Source organism: Arabidopsis thaliana, assembly GCF_000001735.4.
Source record: "Arabidopsis thaliana chromosome 1 sequence".
NCBI classification, from domain to species: domain Eukaryota; kingdom Viridiplantae; phylum Streptophyta; class Magnoliopsida; order Brassicales; family Brassicaceae; genus Arabidopsis; species Arabidopsis thaliana.
Genome location: NC_003070.9, coordinates 17,894,140 through 17,916,650, shown reverse-complemented (window position 1 = coordinate 17,916,650; position 22,511 = coordinate 17,894,140). Strand labels below are relative to the sequence as shown.

General features: G+C 35.8%; 6 protein-coding genes, 1 non-coding gene and 1 pseudogene across 14 annotated transcripts; 4 read left to right on the top strand and 4 right to left on the bottom strand.

Moving 5' to 3' along the window:
- Nucleotides 1–549: 549 nt before the first annotated feature.
- GLN1;5 (glutamine synthetase 1;5) lies at nucleotides 550–2,940 on the bottom strand. The gene is made up of 10 exons (NM_103743.3): nucleotides 2,794–2,940; nucleotides 2,601–2,640; nucleotides 2,421–2,524; nucleotides 2,270–2,318; nucleotides 2,077–2,183; nucleotides 1,769–1,856; nucleotides 1,470–1,673; nucleotides 1,250–1,303; nucleotides 949–1,146; nucleotides 550–868 (listed from the first exon to the last, which is right to left on the bottom strand). Exons 1-10 carry the CDS (start codon nucleotides 2,865–2,867, stop codon nucleotides 725–727), a joined length of 1,062 nt encoding a protein of 353 aa, NP_175280.1. The 5' UTR covers nucleotides 2,868–2,940; the 3' UTR covers nucleotides 550–724.
- Nucleotides 2,941–3,306: 366 nt separating this feature from the next.
- AT1G48460 (tRNA-processing ribonuclease BN) lies at nucleotides 3,307–5,872 on the bottom strand. Of its 2 annotated transcripts, none has more exons than NM_001333337.1 (5): nucleotides 5,093–5,305; nucleotides 4,955–4,997; nucleotides 4,649–4,867; nucleotides 3,837–4,177; nucleotides 3,307–3,720 (listed from the first exon to the last, which is right to left on the bottom strand). In NM_001333337.1, exons 1-5 carry the CDS (start codon nucleotides 5,180–5,182, stop codon nucleotides 3,502–3,504), a joined length of 912 nt encoding a protein of 303 aa, NP_001321062.1. In that variant the 5' UTR covers nucleotides 5,183–5,305; the 3' UTR covers nucleotides 3,307–3,501. The 2 variants fall into 2 exon arrangements, with proteins under 2 accessions (NP_001321062.1, NP_175279.1); NM_103742.3 differs by having other exon boundaries at nucleotides 3,309–3,720; nucleotides 4,538–4,867; nucleotides 5,093–5,872.
- Nucleotides 5,695–5,797, bottom strand: AT1G07487. The gene has a single exon (NR_139254.1). It is a non-coding gene; the product is annotated as an other RNA (small nucleolar RNA).
- Nucleotides 5,873–6,127: 255 nt separating the features above from the next.
- On the top strand, nucleotides 6,128–8,148 carry AT1G48450 (alanine-tRNA ligase, putative (DUF760)). Of its 3 annotated transcripts, none has more exons than NM_001198241.2 (4): nucleotides 6,128–6,437; nucleotides 6,684–6,979; nucleotides 7,062–7,591; nucleotides 7,950–8,148. In NM_001198241.2, the coding sequence occupies exons 1-4, from the start codon at nucleotides 6,306–6,308 to the stop codon at nucleotides 7,991–7,993; spliced, it is 1,002 nt and encodes a 333-aa protein (NP_001185170.1). In that variant the 5' UTR covers nucleotides 6,128–6,305; the 3' UTR covers nucleotides 7,994–8,148. The 3 variants fall into 3 exon arrangements, with proteins under 3 accessions (NP_001185170.1, NP_175278.1, NP_001031154.1); NM_001036077.1 differs by having other exon boundaries at nucleotides 6,206–6,437; nucleotides 7,062–7,610; nucleotides 7,718–8,148; NM_103741.6 differs by having other exon boundaries at nucleotides 6,178–6,437; nucleotides 7,062–8,148.
- AT1G48440 (B-cell receptor-associated 31-like protein) lies at nucleotides 8,117–9,780 on the bottom strand. Its single transcript, NM_103740.4, has 4 exons — nucleotides 9,405–9,780; nucleotides 9,183–9,265; nucleotides 8,490–8,545; nucleotides 8,117–8,402 (listed from the first exon to the last, which is right to left on the bottom strand). The coding sequence occupies exons 1-4, from the start codon at nucleotides 9,574–9,576 to the stop codon at nucleotides 8,324–8,326; spliced, it is 390 nt and encodes a 129-aa protein (NP_564527.1). The 5' UTR covers nucleotides 9,577–9,780; the 3' UTR covers nucleotides 8,117–8,323.
- On the top strand, nucleotides 9,778–14,019 carry AT1G48430 (Dihydroxyacetone kinase). 2 transcript variants are annotated; one of them, NM_103739.5, is made up of 20 exons: nucleotides 9,778–10,001; nucleotides 10,137–10,210; nucleotides 10,287–10,350; nucleotides 10,431–10,543; nucleotides 10,632–10,679; nucleotides 10,789–10,860; nucleotides 10,932–11,021; nucleotides 11,219–11,392; nucleotides 11,502–11,585; nucleotides 11,736–11,791; nucleotides 11,948–12,078; nucleotides 12,151–12,243; nucleotides 12,359–12,420; nucleotides 12,551–12,694; nucleotides 12,764–12,807; nucleotides 12,909–12,992; nucleotides 13,095–13,168; nucleotides 13,253–13,365; nucleotides 13,448–13,543; nucleotides 13,652–14,019. In NM_103739.5, exons 1-20 carry the CDS (start codon nucleotides 9,962–9,964, stop codon nucleotides 13,775–13,777), a joined length of 1,782 nt encoding a protein of 593 aa, NP_175276.3. In that variant the 5' UTR covers nucleotides 9,778–9,961; the 3' UTR covers nucleotides 13,778–14,019. The 2 variants fall into 2 exon arrangements, with proteins under 2 accessions (NP_175276.3, NP_001322460.1); NM_001333336.1 differs by having other exon boundaries at nucleotides 13,448–14,019.
- Nucleotides 14,020–15,943: 1,924 nt separating this feature from the next.
- AT1G48422 lies at nucleotides 15,944–17,229 on the top strand (annotated as a pseudogene). The gene is made up of 2 exons: nucleotides 15,944–16,000; nucleotides 16,940–17,229.
- Nucleotides 17,230–17,837: 608 nt separating this feature from the next.
- Nucleotides 17,838–20,867, top strand: D-CDES (D-cysteine desulfhydrase). 3 transcript variants are annotated; one of them, NM_001333334.1, is made up of 11 exons: nucleotides 17,838–18,021; nucleotides 18,107–18,367; nucleotides 18,451–18,561; nucleotides 18,663–18,754; nucleotides 18,881–18,973; nucleotides 19,061–19,118; nucleotides 19,198–19,311; nucleotides 19,468–19,565; nucleotides 19,680–20,178; nucleotides 20,267–20,378; nucleotides 20,471–20,867. In NM_001333334.1, exons 1-9 carry the CDS (start codon nucleotides 17,848–17,850, stop codon nucleotides 19,882–19,884), a joined length of 1,206 nt encoding a protein of 401 aa, NP_001319174.1. In that variant the 5' UTR covers nucleotides 17,838–17,847; the 3' UTR covers nucleotides 19,885–20,178; nucleotides 20,267–20,378; nucleotides 20,471–20,867. The 3 variants fall into 3 exon arrangements, with proteins under 3 accessions (NP_001319174.1, NP_001320840.1, NP_175275.3); NM_001333335.1 differs by having other exon boundaries at nucleotides 17,844–18,021; nucleotides 20,267–20,516; NM_103738.7 differs by lacking the exons at nucleotides 20,267–20,378; nucleotides 20,471–20,867 and having other exon boundaries at nucleotides 17,847–18,021; nucleotides 19,680–20,205.
- Nucleotides 20,868–22,511: the final 1,644 nt, after the last annotated feature.

The following is a 22,511-nucleotide window of genomic DNA, read 5'->3' as shown; positions in this document are numbered from 1 at the left end:
ATATATAATCTTATAGCTTATATTAATGCTTTCACCGTATCATAGACGAGGAAAAAATGTGTGTATGCTTATAACCTGATAATTAAACGTTACAGATCAATCATCAATGGACGAAAACTGCATAATGTAGGCATGTAGCTTTAGGGTAGCTTCTATGACATAGCTTGAATCTTGAATATAAGAAAAGAAAAATCAATGTTTTGGTCAACTTTTGCATAGACACGGCTTCGAATTCAAGTCATAACGGTAGAGGTTAATTAGGCTTGAAACGAAATGGGTTCTAACTTCTAGATATGTATACAAGTTTCTTGTTTCTCAATCCTTTCTTTTGGACCAACACGTAACTAGAAAAGTAAAAGAACAATAACGGACGGTAAATTTGATATATGGGCTAATAAAGTCAGGCCCGTTCAATTGTTTTTTTCCTGGTCAATGCCCTTATTCAAACATAATCTAATATGGATGCTATGGTACAATGCAAACGCCCTTCACTGAATGACTTCAAATGTAACTAAAAAGCTTAGCCGAGGATGATGGTTACAAATTATTCGAGTCATAACGGTAGATTTTTTGGCTTAAAAGTGAACCGTAACCGGATCAAACAATAGAAATCACATAACATTTCGTAACTTATTTGAAAGAAAAGTCTAAATGCGAAATTAAACCATATCAAACCGAAATTCGAAGAACATACAAAGAACCAAAACGAAGAAAAGTCTAAAGCTTAGAGGATGGTGGTTTCAGCAATCATGGAGGTAACTAGGTAAGGATCCATATTAGACGAAGGCCTTCGATCTTCAAAATACCCTTTACCTTCTTTCTCCGTATCTCTTCCTACTCTCACCGATGCTCCACGATCCGCCACTCCCTACACTCGATAGATAAAAGTTACATAGAGATAGATCATAAACCAAAACGTAACTATATGATTTGGTTTCATATATATACCCAAGAGAAAGTGTTGATGTCTGCAGTTTCATGCTTCCCAGTGAGACGCCTCTCGTTGCCTTCACCATAAGCAGCAATGTGTTGTTTGTGTTTCACTTCAAGCTTCTTTATTGCTTCCTTAATCAAATCCAGTCCTCCATCTTTCCTCATCGATTTTGTACTGAAGTTCGTATGAGCGGCTGCTCCATTCCAATCACCCTAATTAATTAACCACCATAGATAACAACCTCACTACAAAAGAACATTCAAGAAAACTCTCAAGCTATAGCTACAAACAAAACAGTCTTGATCATCACGAAACCTGGATTGGTTTTGGATCGAATGAGACAATCACACCGCATATCTCAGTAATCCTCTGCCAAAAAAAAAAAACACAATGATTCATATTAGAGTGCAAGAAACCAAAGTTGAGCGCAAAGAAATTGTTAGGAATGCCACATCGATAATAAGATAGGACATAGCAGAAATATGGGCCCATGAAACTTGATAAAAACAAAGATAAAATTGTAATGGTTTCTTACCTCAAGAATGTAACGAGCAACCCATAATTGATCACCTGCACCAATACCAACAGTAGGACTGATTTGAAACTCCCATTGTCCAGGCATGACTTCACCATTGGCACCACCAATACTCAAACCGGAGTATAGACAAGCTTTATAGTGAGCATCGACAATGTCACGACCAAAAGCTTTGTCTGCACCTACTGCACAATAGTACGGTCCCTGTTTCATCAAAACACACAAAAAGCAATATTTCCGAGATAAGAAACTTGTTCTTGGTAATAAGAGTTAGTGTATGAATTTTATCATAAGTGTACCTGAGGACCAGGAAAGCCACCAAGAGGCCAACCTAGTGGCCACTTCACATCTTTTTTAAGTAATGTGTATTCTTGCTCTATCCCAAACCTATTATATAACACATCAAAGTATCAAAATGAGTCCTAGACTGAATCAACTAAACTGAAATATATTCCAAAACAGTGCTTATGTTAAACAACTTTTAATATATGTTACAATATATTTTGAATTGGTCAAACTATGGTATTTTTGTTCTACACCATAACAAACTGAAAAAATTCGATTATAGTTCATTTGAATTTTTCTATAGGCTATGTATTTAGCTTACCAAGGCTCTTCAGCCTTCACATTGGGATGATCGAAGATTTTTACGGCCTTGTGCCTATTGTTGGTCGGAATTGGATCTCCGGCCGGTCTGTAAGCATCACACATCACCTGATATATTCAAGAACATTGATTTTAAAGACCCACTAATCAATAAAACAGATGAATCTTTTGCTCAAAATTTTATGTGGGCTAACCAGAATGTTGTTCCCCTTCCTGAATGGGTCCTTAAATATTGCCTGAGGACTTTTTTTTTCCAATTCATTCCAAAAAAATGAAATTATTTTAAAGATACTTTTGATATCACTTTACTTATAAATGTTATGAATAGGGGATGAAAAAGATTACTAAAGAATGACTTCACTATCATCTCCGGCAGCTTGATCGGTGCTAGATCCATCGTAGTTCCATTTTGGAAGCTTTGTTGGATTACTTACTGGTCCTGGTAATGTCTATTAACAAACAGAATTTAAATTTTTGTTTGGTTATTATAGAAACTAGAGAGACATAATGTGATGGTATTATTACCCTGGCTTTGCTTCTAATATCCATTCCAGAGCCACCGATCCTGTTCTCATGAAAAAACAGAACAAAACAATGTTGTTTAAAGAGACATGCAAGATCACAAGTGTGTAACATCAAGAATCTATATGACATGCATCGAGTTATAGAGAGACTTTTCTATAGATTTAAGTGACAAAAAGATGATTAGGGATCGAACCATATGTATTCAGCGATGATTTTCTTGGTGTCTGATAGATCAAGGTTTAGGAGATCTGAGAGAGGAGACGTCATTTTTGTTCCGAAAGAGAAAGAAGATGATTCTGAGATTGGTTCTATTGATCTCAGTCACTCTCACTATTTTTATAGAAGCGGCTATTTCTCTTGAGATCCTATTTTATTGTTTTCTCAACAATAATCGTTGATTAGTATAATGGCATCTTTTATTAAGTATCCATTAATAACCATCACATATTGATAAAAAGCTTTGGGACCAATTTATTTGAGAATCAATCACTCAACGGTGTAACAGATTCATCAATGAAACAATACAGACACGTCACACTGTTAAAGACACCTATCGGAGGCACAAATCTTCCACGTGGATAAGCATTCAGCTTCTCTATTGTTGCATACAAAGGACCAAAACACAAGCTGAGACCAGACCCATCTATTGTTGTGTTACTTATGTTGTGATTTCACACATTGAAACTTTAGAGAAGGGGTCACAAGAGTCTCCAATAAGAAATCTCATCAAATACTGAAGTTAAGTAGGATCGTTCTATAACATTTCCAGCCAATTCTCATTTCACATGATCAACCAATTCTTAAAGTGACTTAATACAATTCATTACTACTGAAATGAACACAGAAACAAAACAAAACCGATGGGATTTGGCTACATCTAACAATCACTAAACACTGAGATCTAGTAGTTTTCACCTACAGGTCTAGAAGGAAAGAGGCGCATAAGAAAAGTGATAAACGACCAGAGACACATAACAGCTAGAAACTGCAAAGTCACAACCAAACCAACTAGTGCAACTCCTCGCTCTGTTATTTCAGCAGTCGTTGCCGCATCTTTCATCATAAACATCAGCCTCTGAACAAAAGTCGCTGCTCTTGTCACCTGATACAGCCTATACACCTGCCATGACATACACAACCATAGTTACTCAAAACAAGACTACAACATCATGGACCACAAGAAGATGGGCAGACAAACTTAAGACCAAAATGGTCAAAATCAGAATATAAGTTTACCTCAAAGACTATTGGAACAATGGGCCAACAGGATGAGCCACGTCTTTCAAGCCGAGCCTCGAAAACTCTTTGAACTGCACAGCCAACCAAGAAAGGAAGCACTGCAATCAAAGCATCTATTCCAAGAGCTGGCCAAGTCATGTAAACAGCAAATACGGGAACTACAACTTTTAAACCCATCGTGAGGAATGCAGACGTAAGGTATCCCCTCAGTCCAGTGATCAGACCCCATCTCTTGGAGCTGAAGTCTAAGTACGGCCTCTGCACTCGGTCAGTCACAGACAGGAATATCGCAAGACCAGCATAAAACACCGTCTCAAAGCAAAAAGAAGTAACAATTTCTGCATCAAGAAATTATAATAAGAGAGAGCATCAAAATGAGTATCATACAACAAGAGATAGATCATTTGCTAAGTCTCTTAGCTTTAGGAGAGTTATGAGATCTCGTTTAGGTACTTTCTAAGGCTCAGGTCATGTGTTCTTGATAATAGTGAAAAAAAGGATTCTAATATTGCACATCAGAAAACATGTACTAAGCCTATCAAAACCTCAAAGCCAAAGCCTACTACACTAAAACATAATGAGTTAGCAGATGTAACACCACTAAGATAGATAGCTTCTACTCCATTTGTTCCTTCCTAGGATTCATATAAGTCATAATCCGATGTTAAACATTAAAGCAGTAGTAAAACCTGACCTACCAGCAACAGTGTCGTTTTTGAAGGTAGCTTCAATGATACCACTTAGAAAGAACTGAGGAAGAATCAACGAAGAAATCAAAACAACAGGAGCCAAAACCCACAAGAAAGAACCTTTCTCTTCTTGAAACGGAGCTGAAACCAGTTTACTTTCTTCAACCAGCTGATGAGTCAGACCATTGAAAGAAACAGAACCTGATTTCCCACGGAACAGCTCAGCTCGAGCATAGTTACTCTTATCCGATTGCTTCTTCTCAGGTCTTGAGTCAGATTGAGAAGAAGAACACGCTACACGAACTCGGCTCAATTGCGGTTTGTTCCAAAGGAGGGTTTCTTAAACAAGAATGAAAATGAGAAAAAGGATCAGTCTTTATGCTACAATCTGGGTGAAGTAGGAGGATTTAAGATAGAGATACTTACGTCTGGAATCAAGTTTGTGACGCGTCGCAAATGTGGAAGAAGCCTATAGAATCAGGAGATATTGACAAATTTTAGGATAAGGTTTTGGAAGAATCGAAATGGAAAAAAATGAAATTTTGATGGTTAAATTTCACTTACAGGAGGAGAAGGAGGAAGAGAGAGTAAACGTGGAGATGAAAATCGAAGTCTTGGAGGAAGAAACCCTAAGCAAATTGCTTTCGATTCCATTTTTGTTAGGGTTTTTTGTGTTCTCTCAGCAGCTTAAACCCAGGCTTTGAAATAAATCTCTTCACTGTCTTTATTCTAAAAGAAAATTCTTTTCTGACATTTTATTTTTTGGAATTGTTTTCTTTGAAATGGGTTAAAAATTAAACTGTCCTTCTGATTGCATTTATTTTCTATGGTTTTACAATGGGCCTTTTATGTATTTTAGCTTGGCCCAGTTGAATTTTTTTTTTTGCACAAACCCAATTTTTTTTTATGTATTTCCTTCTGTTCGGTTATTTCGGTTTTTTTTGCACATACCCAGTTAAAAACCGAATTACCCGAAAACCGAACCTACCCGAACCGAACCTAATATCGGATCAATTCAGCATACTTTTCCAAAAAATTTAACAAAAAAAACGAAAACCGATATAACCGAACCGAACCGAAACGTTAAACCGAACTTTGATTGAGAAAGAAGTTGAGGCAAAATAATAGTGAAGATCGGATAAAAATGGGTGAAGTTGTAGAAAGAGGAGGCTCAGCTGTAACCTTTGGATACTTTAGCATCATTCTACTACCCACCACACTTTCACGGTGGTAGTAGCCGTAAGTCCGGCCTTTTTTTCATCATCGCCACCGTTTTTCTTATTTTATTAGCAAAAACGAAAAACCTTTTAAAAAAATTGTAGATTCACAGAAGACAAAATAACTTTTTTTAAACGAAATCACTGAGAAACGAAAAATCAGATAGAAACGACGACGACATTCTTACACACCGATTGGGGTAAAACTTTTTAGACGCGAAAGGCGAGAGAAACCCTAATTGTCTTGATGGGTCGTATTCTGGGCTATATATGTTTCCCATAATGGTCTAAAATCCCGCTTAATGGGCTTTGAGAAATATAAATATGAGCCCAACTTCTATTGTGTCAAACATGAAAAATTACGAAATTAATTTCCCGTAATTATCAAAAGAAAAAACGTGAGTGGGTATTATTGGAAGAGATAAGAGTCATAAACCATCCACACTAACCGGTTTAATCACTATTTATCGACATCATCTTCTCCTACATTCTAGGTTTCTTCTTCATTTCTCCTTTCTCTGGCCAAAGTTCCGACTTTTTGCTTCTCCCAGAGGCTAATCATGGACGCTGTGGCGGCGAATTTGTTTCAATCTCCTTCCTTACTGCGTCAAACTTCCGAAAGGTTGATATTTTCGACGCCCAACTGTCCTGGCTTCATGCGAATTAGCTCCGGACCTCAATTTCGTCTCAGAGTAGGTCTTATTTCTACTGAGTTTGATTTACTAAACCCTAGACAACATTGACATTTATAGCTTTCCCGAATCATCTTTGTTTGTGCTTAATCTACCCCATAATCGTATATCTTCCAATGAAATTCGAGAATTCAGATTCTGTGTAAAAAAATGGAACTTTTAAGGTTTCTTCGTGTAAATTTCTCATAAGTAAAAAAATTGGCTTGACTATATTGTAATTTGAATCTGTTGTCTCTCTGTATGCAGCAAAACTCTTCTCTTAAATTCTCGAGACCATTTCAAAGCGGAACAACTTGTGTTAAATCTCGGAGAAGCTTTGTGGTTAAAGCTTCAGCTTCTGGTGATGCTTCAACAGAATCAATCGCGCCGCTTCAGTTGAAGTCTCCTGTGGGACAGTTTCTGTCACAGATATTAGTGAGCCATCCTCATCTTGTTCCAGCAGCTGTTGAACAGCAGCTTGAACAGCTCCAAATTGATCGAGACGCTGAAGAACAGAGTAAAGATGCATCCTCTGTCCTTGGAACAGACATTGTTCTCTACAGGTTTGTCATATGCTGATATTAATTACCACTCGGCTATTATATAGGTTTGGATATTGAATTAGATTGTTTCTTGGGTCTTTAGGAGAATTGCTGAAGTTAAGGAGAAAGAGAGAAGAAGGGCCTTGGAAGAGATTTTGTATGCGTTAGTGGTTCAGAAGTTCATGGATGCTAATGTTACACTTGTACCATCCATAACCTCTTCATCTGCGGATCCATCTGGTCGAGTTGATACTTGGCCAACTCTAGATGGGGAACTTGAGAGACTTCACTCGCCTGAAGTTTATGAGATGATTCAGAATCATCTTTCCATCATTCTTAAAAACCGCACTGATGATCTGACAGCAGTTGCGCAGATAAGCAAACTTGGAGTTGGACAGGTATATGCTGCTTCGGTGATGTATGGGTATTTCCTGAAGAGGATCGATCAAAGGTTTCAGCTTGAGAAGACGATGAGGATTCTCCCAGGTGGGTCAGATGAAGGTGAGACTAGCATTGAGCAAGCAGGCCGAGATGTAGAGAGAAACTTCTATGAAGAAGCAGAAGAGACTTATCAGGCTGTTTCCTCAAACCAAGACGTTGGTTCGTTTGTAGGAGGGATCAATGCCAGTGGCGGTTTTAGCAGTGATATGAAGCAATCCCGGTTAAAGACATACGTTATGTCCTTTGATGGAGAAACCCTTCAAAGGTACGCTACAATAAGATCTAGAGAATCGGTTGGGATAATTGAGAAGCATACAGAAGCATTGTTTGGGAGGCCAGAGATTGTGATAACGCCACAAGGCACTATTGATTCCTCGAAGGACGAGCATATCAAGATCAGCTTCAAGGGATTGAAGAGGCTTGTGTTGGAGGCTGTGACGTTTGGTTCTTTCCTCTGGGACGTGGAGAGCCATGTAGACTCAAGGTATCACTTCGTACTGAACTGAAATGGCCTCTGTGGTTTATGAGGATGTGCCACATTCTTTGAGAGGGTTTGGGGATTTGTTGTTTGTAATATATGCGACTGTGAACTGACCAACTAATATCAATACCCATTTTATGGTAATACTACATTCGCGATCAGTTTGTGTTATTCTTCTCGTTTACATCTTGAAGTGCATCGTTGTTGTTTAACAAAATTAGTGTCTGTAAATGATAATTCTGGACATGAAAAATTAAGGTTGTTCTTGAAATATGATCAAAGAAATGGACACTGATGATATACACATATAGTGTGCAAAGGCTGTTCACGATACTCTTAGTTTCATTCAGGTCCAATAATATTAGAACGTAAAAATGCAATAAAAAAAAGCTTTACTTATATAATGGTTTTGAGGAACCAACTCCCTATACTCGTGAAGATTATTACTCTTCCTTGAATCTCTTCTCCGTTGCCTCCAAGCGCTCCAGGTCTTTGTTGTATTTGCAGATGCGGTAGATGCACCTGTCAATGAATAAAAGAGATATCAATAAAACTACGCGAGACCCTGTCTGTGAGTGACTGATAATAGCTGATGATGTTACAACTTACCAGTAGAGTAGAATTCCTGCAGCGCATAGAACCACGTTCCTCTGAGCCTTGTAGATCTGTGGTACAATGCAAACGCACAACTCGTTAGCAAGCAAGCTGAGACATTTCAGGGAAAGAGAAGGAACTAAGGGGTGAATTAAATATCCAAGTGTTTGATTTTCAGTTTTTCACTATGTATAATTGATCCTGGCGACTCGCAACTGCATACCCAAAAAGGTTTGAATACAGTGCATGACCAGAAAACTGAGGGATGAACTAAACATCCAAGAGTGGTGATGAAGCTTCACCAAGAATCAATTGCCAACAATTCACAAGAGCAAAGTATAAACTGAACTATGAATGACAATCGTGCCGATGGTATAAAGAAAGTCACATGTTGCTATTTGACAGTAGCTAGAACTACGATTAAAAGATATATGAGTACATCAATGAAGGGTAAGACCTAAAAAAATGCATTGACACTAACAAGTTAGACAGTGTTTTGTAGCTCTAATCTATGCAACTTCCTCAGACAAAGAAAGCCAATTCTCAGAAGTTTTACTAACAAATATTGATCTTTAGACTAAAGATGGGAGAAAATGACAAGGATGAAACTCACAAATCTAACAATTTACTATTCAAAAAAAGATTCATACACATAGAATTCAGCTATAGAAGAATCAAAGACAAAGGTGATCAAGGAATGGTACTTACAGATTTCTCGTAGCGATCACGTTCTGTAGCAGTGCAAACCTCAGATGAACAAGATAGTCTATGCTCAGCCTTCCAGTAAATATCTGAATGAAATCAAAACCAAATAAGCAAAAGCACACAAAGGTACCAAATCCACAGAATCACTCGCGGCTCAAAACCCTAACTATACATATTCCGACTACGAAATAGATAGATAGAGCGAGAGAGAGGAGAGGAGGTTACCGAGGAGCTGAAATCCGGCGAAGGCGACGATGGAAGCAGCAGGTTGGAGAATCAATGAGACAAGCTGAACTACACGTTTCTTAAGAAGCATAGGGTAAGGGAGAGTCAACACGAGGGTGATTACTACTTCGACGGCCACCACATACGATAGAATCAGCCATTGCAACGCCATTGTTGTTCGTCTTTTTCTGGATCTCTCTCTCTCTCTATCTCTATTCCGTGTGAAGTAGACGAAGAATAATAATAGACGAACCGTGTGCGTGGAACACGTGCCTATGCTTAACCATTTTTTCTTTATCTTACTAATTAAGTTATTTTCTTACTTAATGGGCTCTCACCTCCGGCCCAATATCTCCATATACCGGTTTTATTGTGCTGATTATCGGTTTATTTCGATTTAACGGTTAGCTTTCAAGAACAAATACAGAAACTAGTCACTCTCTTCTTCTTCTCTGCCATTGTTGACTCTTGAAGTCTCAATTTTTTCTCTTCTTTATTTCTCCGTATGAACTTCTCCGATTTTATGGTTTTTATATCCTTGAAAGCTAGCTAGCACCATGGTTCCTCCGGCTAAAAAATTCATCAACAACCCCAACGGTTCGTGATCCCTCGTCTCCGTTTGTGTTTCGAATCGCTAGCTCTCTGTTCTAGATAGTTTATCTCATATATGGTAGTTGCATGCTCTTGAAATATCAATTGATAGAGAGAATGAACATAAGCTGTTTATTGCAGATGTTGTAACCGAGTTCATCGAAGGTCTCGTCGAAACTTATCCTGGACTTCAGTATTTGGATGGTCTTCCCGAGGTTAAAAAAATTCACTTTTTTCGATTCCTTCCATGGATGTGTGCAAAATCTCAGCTTATTTATGATGAATTCACAGATCAAAGTTGTACTAAGAGCTGATGTCTCAGCTGCAAATTATGACAAGGTTGCCGTTATATCAGGTTGGAGTTTACTTGTCCAATTCTTTTTTATTACAAATTGAGTTTCGTTTTCGTGTTATGCAATGCCATTTTTGAAACAGGAGGAGGAAGTGGGCATGAACCAGCACAAGCTGGGTATGTTGGAGAAGGAATGCTCACAGCTGCTATTTGTGGAGATGTTTTTGCTTCGCCAACTGTTGATTCCATCCTAGCTGTAAGTAACTCTTCCCACATAACGTTTCTTCTTCTTATTCCTTCTCTTGTGTCTTTCGAGAAAATGATGAATCTTTGTCCAATTCCAGAGGATTCGTGCTGTAACTGGTCCAAAAGGATGCCTCTTGGTTGTCACGGTAAATAAAACATGGCTAGACTTATTCTTATGTATATATCAATAGCTTTGAAAGACTATCCTTCAGTGTCTTTGGTTAAATTAGTTTCTCTTTTACATATTGTTAATAGAACTATACTGGTGACCGCTTGAACTTTGGCCTGGCAGCTGAGCAAGCAAAAACTGAGGGTTTCGATATAGAGGTAACTGTATATTTATTGTTTAGAATTTGGTAAGAACACTGGTGGATTGGATGACATGATCCCTTTTGTAGACTGTAATTGTTGGAGATGATTGTGCTCTACCCCCGCCGCGTGGCGTAGCTGGGCGCAGAGGTTTAGCGGGAACAGTTCTTGTCCATAAGGTTCTCAGTTTTCTTCTATGTTGTTTTTCCTCTATCTGCACTATAAGATAGCATTTCTTAGTAGTGTTTGCAGTCACTTATCCTCATCTTTTTTTATTATTGCATTTTCTTATATTTGTCTGTGATGTCTAAGTGGCAGGTTCTTTTGTGCTCTTTTGTATTTTTATATCCTTTGTTATTGTTTTTGTTAAGGGTAGGTTGCTGGAGCAGCAGCTGCTGCTGGACTTTCTCTAGCAGAAGTTGCAGCAGAAGCAAAACATGCATCTGAAATGGTTGGAACCATGGGTGTTGCACTATCTGTCTGTGCGCTTCCAGGACAGGTTACATCAGATCGTTTGGGTCCAGAGAAAATGGAACTTGGGCTTGGAGTTGTATGTTGTTTCTCTTCTTATTTTCTTTTATGACATAGGAAAGTCAGAGCATTACTCTTGCTAATATTTTGACCTTTTTTTGCTCGCTGTTTTTCGACTTTTCTCTCAGCATGGGGAGCCTGGTGCTGCTGTAGTCGACATTCAACCTGTGGAAGTTGTAGTGTCCCATGTTCTTCAACAGATACTGAGTCCAGTATGTACACTATTCCTCTCTTCTCTGCTTCTTCTTTCCATAACCATCTTGATCTTCCCGTTGTTGACTTACTATCTCCAAAGTGATAGTGTTAATAAAATACATGTATCGTGTTTCATTCGTTGGCCTATGCATTCTTTCTAACTCCAGGAGACAAATTATGTTCCAATTACACGTGGTAACAGTGTGGTTCTGATGATTAATGGGTAAGGACCATAAGGTTGTGTATTCCATCTTCATATTTATGTGATCCTTGTACTCATTTTCACCTTTACCATAATGTTATATCTATGTTACCCACTTATGGTATAACGAGTTTGCTTAATCAATGAATAATTTTATTTGTTCGTGTTGTTCTGTAGCTTAGGTGGTACACCTCTAATGGAACTTATGATTGCTGCTGGAAAAGCAGTCCCAAAATTACAGTTGGAATATGGGCTTGCCGTTGATAGGGTGTATACTGGATCATTTATGACGTCTCTTGATATGGCAGGTGACTGTTTCTGTTGTGTCTATGTAGAGTCACTGATTTTGTGCTGTGCTCTCATACTCCTTCCCTTCTCAGGGTTCTCGATATCGATCATGAAGGCCGACCAGTCAATTTTAGAGCGTTTGGATGCTCCGACCAATGCTCCTAGTTGGCCAGTTGGCACAGATGGTCTGTGATATTTCCTTTGGAACTTGTATAAGATTGTAAATTCTTGTATCATCTATTTTATTTTATTTCGAGGTTGGATTTTTCCTTTTTCTGATCAAGCCAGATCTCTCTACAGGAAGCCGCCCACCAGCAAAGATCCCCGTTCCACTTCCCTTCCGATCAACCAAAAACGAAGAGGTGAGCGGTTGGTTTGATAAAAATATAATTTAGCCAGCTTAGAAGAGTTTCAATGAGATTTGATAATCTGTAAGTTTCATGAGAACTTGTTAGGTGATCATCATACTAACTTTTTTTTGTGTTTATTTAGTCTCGATACCGACCTCAGGAGCTTAGTCAACAGGGGCGAATTCTTGAGGCAGCTATTGAAGCAGCAGCAACTGTAGTCATCAATCTGAAGGATAGTTTGAACGAATGGGATGGAAAAGTAGGTGATGGGGATTGTGGATCAACAGTAAGTCCTGTTTTTCAAATGTTCGTTTTGCATTTCTAAAATATCTTATGCACTCATCACCATTCACAGATGTGCAGAGGTGCAACAGCTATTCTGGAGGACATGAAGAAGTAGTGAGTCACTTCACTCTGAACACCCATTTTACCTCTTCTTCTCCTCTGTTTAGCTTGATTGTTTACTTACAATGTATACCCTCTTTTTCTCGCTTTTATAGTTATCCGCTCAACGATGCTGCGGAAACAGTGAGTGAGATTGGTTCATCGATTAGAAGAGTCATGGGGGGAACAAGTGGAATAATGTAAATCGACGCAGTTAATTTTAACAATTTTCTTTCCATAAAATTGATCATGCATTTGGCATTTACTGATGTAAGACATGACACTGTCTCATATGAAACCAGTTACAATCTCCTCTGTAAGGCAGCATATGCGGAGTTAAAAGCTAACAGTCAATCAGAAACCACTTCCAAACACTGTAAGATATACGTTGCTTGCATTGTCGTTAATTATTCCAAAAGGCACATCTTGGCCTATGAATCTGATTTCTTCTTGTAATCAGGGTCTGAAGCACTCAAGTCATCAATCTCTGCTGTCAGTAAATATGGTGGAGCAACTGCCGGTTATAGAACGATGTTAGATGCGCTCATCCCCGCTTCAAAAGTCCTTGAGGAGGTGACTGATCAATAGGTTACTTTTTGTTATTAAAGATTGATATTTGTTAAGTAGTAATGTGCCTTGCTTTGCTTCTGAGCAGAAGCTGAGTGTTGGGGAGGACCCTATTGCTGCTTTTGTTCTGTCTGCTGAAGCTGCGACCGCAGGAGCTGAATCTACCATTCATATGAAAGCACAGGTGAGCTTTAATGACTACTAGTTAATAGCAATCACTGACATCACAATTATCTGTTGGTTGTTTGTTTTTTGTTTCTTTTTGATGTGACGGATTATGATTGGAGGGTAGGCCGGGAGATCAAGCTATGTATCAGCTGAGATTTTTGCATCAATTCCTGATCCAGGAGCAATGGCTGCAGCGGCATGGTACAGCGCCGCTGCAAGAGCCGTGAAAGAGCAGAGGCAGAGGTTTTGAATCTGATGGACTAGGCTCTGTAAGAGGTTATAACGAGCTTTACTGATTTGATAACTGCCTCTGGGCTTTGTTGTCTATATGTATCTAGTTCTAATGTTTCTGAGTTCTGACTCTGTTTATATACAAATGACAATGGGATTCTTGTGAAATGCTTCCCCTGTTTATATGCAACTGAGTGTTTTCCTGCACATTTGTTAAAACAATTTCATCAATATTGGGTGGATAAAACCCTTAGCCTAACAAAATTTTAAAATGATTCGATTGTAATGAATAATCCAAACCATGTACATACAAATCGAATTGTGAACTGATCAAACCTGAAGTTAATGCTTGTTTTGGAAGTAAGCTTTTGAAGATTTGTTTTTTTGTTTGGGCAAAATGTTTTTGAAGATTTGTTTCCTAAAATTGTAGTAAAATCTACTAATATTTTTACACCTAGAATTTTTGGAACCAAATCTTCAAATATTTTCTACTCAAATTATTAAAATGGACTATAAAAAGATATGAAGAGTAGCTTCAACTTCACCACTTGAGTAAAACAAAACAAATAATTAACTCAACATTAGCTTGGAGAATGAAGAGCATTTCCTTAAGATTTATGTTATTCGTTTCTCTTCTTATCGTCGTCTATCGTAAGTATACTCTCTTTTCATTTTGCAGTTTGATACATTGAAACATATATGAGAATACTATTTGAAAAATCCGAGAATGAAAATTTATTTGTTCAAGTTCCATGTTTTAAATGTGTCATAAGTTGATATGAGAATGAAATATTTTACCAAAAATAAAAAGAGACAATAAAATAAAATCGTTCTAAAATGTTTATTTACAAATAACTCTATTTTCAATATAGAAAAGGTTATATACAAAAAAATCAAATTCAAAAGGTATCGTATATTCTTTAAAAGTTGTTTTTCTTTTATAACACCAAACTAGATTTTAACTCGCGGTATACCGCGGAACGATTTATTTTGTAAAAGTAATATATATTAAAACTTGCAAATTTTATTTTTATAAAATATTTATATTTTACAGTTTATAATTGTTGTTAAGTAACGCTATACCACGAATCAATGAGACAATTGTTAAAAAACTGAATTTTAACCCCTATTAAAACAGCATATTAATAATATTTTAAAATTTTTTAAATATTGATTCAAATACATCCACCATATAACCCAATTCCAAAATAAAATCCGTTCTATAATTTCTTTACCCGTCCCGTGATAATTTTAAAGTAATAATTTTAAAATTTTAAGAATTATTTTTTATATATAAAAGTTTTGCAAATTGTATCATTCTCTAATACATTTATATTTTATAGTTTAATTTTATATATAGTAACATTATACATACCACATAACATTTTTGGTTTTATATAATCTTTTCTAAATTTGGATGATTTGATATGTTTAATATCAGTGGTCTTAAAAAATAATAAATTAAAGATTTAACCCGTATTGAAACGGTGGATTAATTATATTTTACTTTTTTATTAATGTTTATTCAAAAACCCGTCCCTCCAAATCTGTCTTACCAAAAAGCCATTTATTTTATTAATGACATGACTATGAATTATAATCTAAACATTTTAGCTAATAACATAGGAGTGCACTATATTTATTTATTACGGGAATATACCTTATAACCCGAATGCACTTTTACCTAAATCCACCAAAAAAAAGTCTTGTAAAAATATTATAGAGATAATAAACGATAGTCGGTTTTGATAGGTATAAGATTAGCAAATATATTAGTTAGCTTTTATTAGTTAAAGAATACAAATTAAAAAGGTATATTACACTTTATTCAAATATAGTATCAAAACTTATATAACACAGAGATTTGATAATTTTTTAATTGTTGAATACTTTTTTTATGCTAATTTTTATGTGATTAAGATTTAATTGATTTCGTATATAAAATTATTAAATTGTTTTACGAACTTATTTGTTTATAATTTGGTAACAGATAGATATTCGAATATTCAGTATATTTTGCTTCAGTTTAGGAAATCTTTGATGACCCGTTTTTAGATCCAATAAGCCCTATAATCTAGATATTAACCTGCAGTATACCGCATGTACGCTTATATTTTAGTTAAACTAAAAACTTTTACTGTAAAGATGATTTAAAAATATATGATATTATTTTATTTGTTTATAAATGTATAGTAAACTGTGAGTTGTATATGTTTTGTTGATATTATCTATATTGTTTAGTGTTTAAGATTATACATTTATAGTTTGATTGTTAATTTAAGAGTTTTACCTGTAGTATACCATCTTGTATTAATATCGATCTAAACCCGTAAATTATAGGATTTTCCACCTTGTATTAAAAATTGAATCACATCATACACATAAAAAAATCTAATATGTTATTAATTATTGTAGTATATAAGATTATAAATTTTCAATATAATATGTATGAAATTGAATATAAATATTTCAAATTATGACCTGTTACTCAGTAGAAAGTTTTCTTAAATCTATTTTTCACCCGTTATAATATTTTTTTATGTATTGAACAATTTATATTCGTTTTTAAAAATTCAAATTATGGCATATGCGAAAAATCTAATTCTTTTTTTATAATGATGATTTTATTTTTTCGAAAAAATAGAATCATATAAAGATGAGAAGTGAACTATAATAATTAATAAAAAATTAATATGATAATTTAGATATCAAATCTACTTTGTTGATTTTAATTGGTTATTTTTTCGGAAATTAATAATGTATTTTGTTTTTCTAATTAAATTAAATTAATTGAAATTTATATATCAAATCTTATATGTTAATTTTGATTGGTTATTATTTTTGGAAATTAATAATGTATTTCGTTTTTTAATTAAATTTAATTAATTAAATTAGTATTTGACTTTTTAACTCTTAAAGAGATAAATTAATTTACTCTTTAAATTTTTATTTCTAATGGCATACCTATGTAATTACTTACAAAAATTAAGGTTATATTTAAAATATACTTCCCAAATAATATAGTGGGATGGGATCCTTTGTTTTGTTTAAAAGTGATCTTTAGAATTAGCCTAAGAAAATAAAAATGTAAGAAAAAACAAATGATTGGAAACTAATCTTATAAATCATTTTGTTCTTTATGACAAATCTTGTTAAACTAACATTGCTTATACATGTGAAGGACAAGATCTAGTGGAAGCCAAGTGCCAAAGAAACGATGAGTGCCATCTTCTGCCTTGTGCCAAAGGTCTAGCATATTGCAACAATGGAACTTGTGAGTGTACTCCTCCTCCTAAGTCATACACCGTGGAAAAATCTACAAACATACCATGTACCACAACCAATGAGTGTAGACAGAAAAAATGTAGAGACATATATTGTCACATAACCAATAAGTGTATATGTTGTCTCCCACCAACTGCAATACTTTTATGCGTAGATCGAAGATGTGAGTGTATCCATGATATATAAGTGGTGTAAACTTATATATTGGATATGAAATTTCAAAAGACATTAATTATGAAATTGTTATTGTTTTTGAATAATGAACTTAGTTATACTATTGAAGTACTTGGTACTTAACCAATTTTTATCAATTTGGCAAAATTGACCAACTTTTTTTTATTGTAACTCTAATCCAAAAATGGGAAAATATCGTTTTATACTTGAACATTAAAAAAATAGTTATTCAATACGTGGACTTTGCTAACGATGGTTATCGGATTCGTTAACGCCAGTTAACATCTTGGGAATTTTGGTCTGGTCAATATTTGGTTTTGTGTTAAATACCGGGTCAACGTTTTTATCATGTTTTATTTGACCGACCTAAAAGTTCACGTATTAAATGATCATTTTTTAAAAATTCATGTATAAAAAAATATTTTTCTCTGCCGAAAATTAGCAAACTTTAACCAATATTTCATCAAAATAACATAACTAACCGAAATTCGATTACCGGTAAAACTGAAAAATGATTTATCATAAAAGTATTGATCCGAATTACCCAAACCGACCCGACCCGAGTATGAATGGGCCGAGGCCCATAAAAGAGGAATATTTGAGAGTCAACAACTGAAGAAGAAAGAAGCAATGAGAGGACGAAGCTTGACACTCTCAAGAGTAAAGCTCGAGCTTGCGAGAAGAAGCATGTCTGCAACATCCGTACCTTCAATGGCGGATTTTCTCACCAAAAAACCTTACTCTCCTCCTTCTTGGGCTTCTCATCTTCGTCCGCTTCCTTCTCACACTTTCTCCCTCGCTCACGTACGTTAATTTTCAATTTTCTCTATGTTTCAATTCTCCTTCTCCATTACTTTTCACTGATCATCTTCTTCTTCTTCTTCTTCAGCTTCCTACTCCGATCCATCGATGGAATCTTCCTGGTCTTCCTAATGGCACAGAACTCTGGATCAAGCGAGATGATTTCACCGGAATGGAATTGAGTGGAAACAAAGTACGAAAACTCGAATTCTTAATGGCGGAAGCTGTTGATCAACACGCTGATACTGTAATCACTATCGGCGGTATTCAGAGCAATCATTGTCGTGCTACAGCCACTGCATCTAACTATCTTAATCTCAATTCTCATCTTATTCTCCGTACTTCCAAGGTCTCGCTTCTGATTCTTCACCTTACATCGATTCACTTACCTTTTCGTGAATTCATGTTTATGTGTGTGTGGTGTGTTTGCAGCTTCTTGCTGATGAAGATCCTGGATTGGTTGGGAATCTCCTTGTCGAGCGTCTCGTTGGAGCTAATGTTCATCTAATCTCTAAAGAAGAGTATTCTTCCATTGGGAGTGAGGTTAAGTCCGTTGCATTAAGTTTTACTTACTAAGAACAAGAAATGAGTAGTTTTTACTTAGCCTGATATTGTTGATCAAAACTTGTTCTTGTGAATGGTAGGCTCTTACTAATGCTCTGAAAGAGAAACTGGAAAAAGAAGGAAAGAAACCCTATGTTATTCCAGTCGGTGGATCGAACTCTTTGGGAACTTGGTGAGACTGTGTTCTCATAGATACTGTTTTGATATAGCTAAGTGCAGTAACCGGTTTGTTGTTATTATTACTTGTTTTAGATTGTTGAGACCATTTAAAGCTGAATTCCCTGCAATGATCGTCTAGGGGTTATATAGAAGCAGCAAGGGAAATTGAGGAGCAGCTGAATTATAGACCCGATGACCTGAAATTTGATGATATTGTGGTAGCATGTGGCAGGTTCTGCTTTTGCTTTCCTTGTAATTTTTTCTTGCCTTTTACTTTTGTTTGCTTCACTCTCATCTAAGTTTTCTTTTGGATTGCTAGTGGTGGTACAATTGCTGGTATTTCATTGGGGTCTTGGTTGGGAGCTCTAAAAGCCAAGGTATATTCTTTAAATTTTAGTTGGTTCACTCACTGTGAAGTTGACAGATGGCTCAGTTAAGTTTCCATTCATTGTACAGGTTCATGCTTTCTCGGTTTGCGATGATCCTGATTACTTCTATGACTTTGTCCAAGGGCTTCTGGATGGACTTCACGCTGGTGTTAACTCTCGTGATATCGTCAACATCCACAATGTGAGTTTCATGACTTCTCTGTTTATGTGTTGTCTATTTCGCATTGGTGATTTCTCTTGGCTCCTTCGCAAATACCACTAGGTGGAAAATTGTGATACAAGCTTTTTCTCTTTAAGCACACAGGTTCTGGTATTGATTCTCGTGTTCTTTTTGCAGGCCAAAGGAAAAGGATATGCCATGAACACGTCAGAGGAGCTTGAGTTTGTAAAGAAAGTAGCAAGTTCAACTGGTGTTATTCTTGATCCGGTTTACAGGTATGTTAGTCTTTCTAATTCTTCCTTGTTCCTAGTAATGTTTATGGTCGTGACTACCCCTTGAATCTCTCAAAGTAGTGAGATTGACATTTGGGTTTTCGAGTGTTTATCTAGTGGGAAAGCTGCGTATGGTTTGATAAATGAGATCACCAAAGATCCCAAATGTTGGGAGGGAAGGAAGATATTGTTCATACACACTGGTGGGCTTCTTGGGTTGTATGATAAGGTTGATCAAATGGCATCTCTGATGGGTAATTGGTCCCGGATGGATGTTTCAGAATCCGTTCCAAGAAAAGATGGTGTTGGGAAAATGTTCTAGCACAACAAAATCTGATTTGTAATAATCCTGTGAAAATAAGACAGATTGAACAATTTGTGCATTTGGCAGTGAATAAACACATCTCTGTTTTCTATTCTGATGTATTATGTTCATAGGCTTGGGACGATTACGATAAATAAATGGTGTGTCCACACTCTCTTTGTCTGCTATCGTTTTTCTTCTTCTGTTCAACATTGTCAGCTGAAGTCAAGCAATACTGCTTCTCTACCTAAGCATCAGAACTCCGACGAACAACTCATATGTTTCCAGATATGTCTGTGTTGTGTTAACCAGGTTCTTGTCACTTGTTTTTCATGGTTCCTCTTTCAGTTGTTTCATGTTCAAGTGGGTATAATCCATGTGTTTGCATGTTTTGAAACAGACTCAAGATGCCATACAGGTCTGTGCTCAGATACGCTGCTTATTGAGTCAACACAGTTTCCCTGATTTGACAAACTAAACTCATCATGGATTCTGCAAATGAATAGCTTCAGGTTCTTTTCTTTCCTTCCATTGTAATACCATCCATAGTGCCTGCTTCCACATCCTAATTCTCTCATTGTTTCCCAATTTTATGCTTTTCCAGAATCCGTGTGTAAAACATAATAGCTCACTTTGGTCCATCAGAGTCTACATTGCTAACTGGCTTTAGCTTTTTTAAGGAAATGAAAACAGAAAAGAAGATCCTAATGGTCAAGTCTAAGAGTCTAGTTTCATGTTTCAACCATTGCATTTGCTTTCGATGTTAGTCAGAGTATACAAAGATCCAGACATCTCAAACTTGTATGTGCTAATCAGTAAGGTTAGATTTTCGATGTATTTGAGGCATGGTAATTGCAACCAACCACTCCAGGGTCCAAAGAGTCTTGAGCAATTAAATTTGTATTCATTTTTCTTACTGGTCATATTTGGATCATATTTCAATTCTCCAAAGTAAAAGTTAAATTCACTTAGAGCAATGCACATGGCTGAAATTGACATGTATAATCATTGATGTTTTTTCTTCTTCCTTTGATACATAACAGAATATTTCTGTTCCGTAAAATAACTGAGTCATAACCAAGAACTAGTTAGTAATAGTCAATATCTAACCTTTGGTTTTGTTTCGTCTTTCTGCTGCATTAAATTAAACTGTCCAATACACAAAATCGAATCATCAAACAGTCCAAGAATTGTTACAATATTGAGTGTAAATGATCTATTATTGGGAGCTCGCGGTTTTGAAACTCGTATTTAAAAAAAAATGACCTATGAGAATCAAGATAGTACTTAGTACTAACACTGATTTACATCAATCATATCGTTTCTGCATCTTGATATCTTCTACTCCTAATATCAAGATATTATTATTTATATGGGCCCTAGAAATGAAATTTGTCTGAAAACAAAAGAAATATGTTTGTAGAAAACTTAACTATTTCTCTAAATAGTCCATAGGTTCATTATTGTTTTATTTGTAATTATTCATTTTCATTGATATCTATCGTCGTGTCAACATGATGTATCGTCCGTATACGAATACTCAATTACCAAAACAATGATAAGAATTCAAATGGGTTTTCTATCAAGTAGCTTTCTGTTGAGTATACCAATTTGAGGTAAAGACCAAAGTAACCAGTGAAAAACTAAAGAGCCGTCAAATCAATTTAGATGAAGAAAAAGTAACATTGAATACTACTATTAAAACAAACAAATCATTCCACGTGATGACTCCACCACATTCCCAAAGTTTAGAAAAATTATCAAACCCTGTCATAAAGTAACACTTGCCTAAAATCGCAGGTCTTTTTTTCTACGAAAACGAAAGAGAGTTTTGTAAAGTAAATTCATATGATCTGCCCCCACCAATTCATCATTTATCTCTTTTTTTTTACCGCTTGTTAAAACTCATAATCAATGCATCCCTTGACCTTAGAACAAAACCTGATGAGTCCCACACACATGTCACTTCGCTGTCCATGAAGTTTTTTGACCGGAGGTCAAAGTAATTTAATTGACTTGATGTTAAGAAATGATATGTGCAGAGAATCGAATGTTTCTTTGTGTGTGTGGTGAGTGTGTGATGGATATAATTATTGGAATTGAAATGTAATTTATGTAAACTTCTAGATTTCGAAGGCATAATAACTCTCTAAAATAATTGAGAATTGGATAATATCCGATGATTAAGATAGCATTTACTTACAAGTAATGTTTTCGATAGAATTAATGGTCACTATCCAAATTCCAAACCATACGCTAATGGCTTCCAAAGGAAAACTAAGACTTTATGGAGTTTTACATAAAGTCTTCGTTCAAACATCATTTTCATAAGTCTTTTGTAACTTTCTTCCTCTTAACGGCTTCCTACAATATCTCGATTTAGAACTCCAATCAACATCTAATATTTTGTCTACAACTTTATGTTTTTTCACCTTACTATATGATCTAGACAATCTTTTGTTAGGTAAAGTGTCTAGATATTCTTTCACCTAATTAACACGGAAACGTAAACTTGTACAAAAACATCTATTGATTATAGAAGAGAACCGAGCCGTGAGAGTCGTTTCTCGTCAAGACCGCACCAATCGACTCAAACATGAGCCAAACTGTACGTAGTTCTTATAAGGAACACAAACCTCCATCGT

What these genes read in the sequence shown, in the direction of transcription:
- AT1G48430 (NM_103739.5), top strand. Translation starts at nt 9,962, where the DNA reads ATGGTTCCTCCGGCTAAAAAATTCATCAACAACCCCAACG. An exon ending in ATTTGGATGGTCTTCCCGAG is followed by an intron (nt 10,211 to 10,286) that starts GTTAAAAAAATT and finishes ATGAATTCACAG; the next exon opens with ATCAAAGTTGTACTAAGAGC. An exon ending in GATCAACCAAAAACGAAGAG is followed by an intron (nt 12,421 to 12,550) that starts GTGAGCGGTTGG and finishes GTGTTTATTTAG; the next exon opens with TCTCGATACCGACCTCAGGA.
- AT1G48440 (NM_103740.4), bottom strand. Translation starts at nt 9,576, where the DNA reads ATGGCGTTGCAATGGCTGATTCTATCGTATGTGGTGGCCGTCGAAGTA. An exon ending in GTGATCGCTACGAGAAATCT is followed by an intron (nt 8,546 to 9,182) that starts GTAAGTACCATT and finishes ATTGTACCACAG; the next exon opens with ATCTACAAGGCTCAGAGGAA. An exon ending in GCAGGAATTCTACTCTACTG is followed by an intron (nt 8,403 to 8,489) that starts GTAAGTTGTAAC and finishes ATTCATTGACAG; the next exon opens with GTGCATCTACCGCATCTGCA.
- AT1G48460 (NM_103742.3), bottom strand. Translation starts at nt 5,182, where the DNA reads ATGGAATCGAAAGCAATTTGCTTAGGGTTTCTTCCTCCAAGACTTCGA. An exon ending in CTCTTCCTCCTTCTCCTCCT is followed by an intron (nt 4,998 to 5,092) that starts GTAAGTGAAATT and finishes CTGATTCTATAG; the next exon opens with GCTTCTTCCACATTTGCGAC. An exon ending in TCACAAACTTGATTCCAGAC is followed by an intron (nt 4,868 to 4,954) that starts GTAAGTATCTCT and finishes TTCTTGTTTAAG; the next exon opens with AAACCCTCCTTTGGAACAAA.
- AT1G48450 (NM_103741.6), top strand. Translation starts at nt 6,306, where the DNA reads ATGGACGCTGTGGCGGCGAATTTGTTTCAATCTCCTTCCTTACTGCGT. An exon ending in GACCTCAATTTCGTCTCAGA is followed by an intron (nt 6,438 to 6,683) that starts GTAGGTCTTATT and finishes CTCTGTATGCAG; the next exon opens with CAAAACTCTTCTCTTAAATT. An exon ending in ACAGACATTGTTCTCTACAG is followed by an intron (nt 6,980 to 7,061) that starts GTTTGTCATATG and finishes TTGGGTCTTTAG; the next exon opens with GAGAATTGCTGAAGTTAAGG.
- D-CDES (NM_001333334.1), top strand. Translation starts at nt 17,848, where the DNA reads ATGAGAGGACGAAGCTTGACACTCTCAAGAGTAAAGCTCGAGCTTGCG. An exon ending in ACACTTTCTCCCTCGCTCAC is followed by an intron (nt 18,022 to 18,106) that starts GTACGTTAATTT and finishes CTTCTTCTTCAG; the next exon opens with CTTCCTACTCCGATCCATCG. An exon ending in ATTGTGGTAGCATGTGGCAG is followed by an intron (nt 18,974 to 19,060) that starts GTTCTGCTTTTG and finishes TTGGATTGCTAG; the next exon opens with TGGTGGTACAATTGCTGGTA.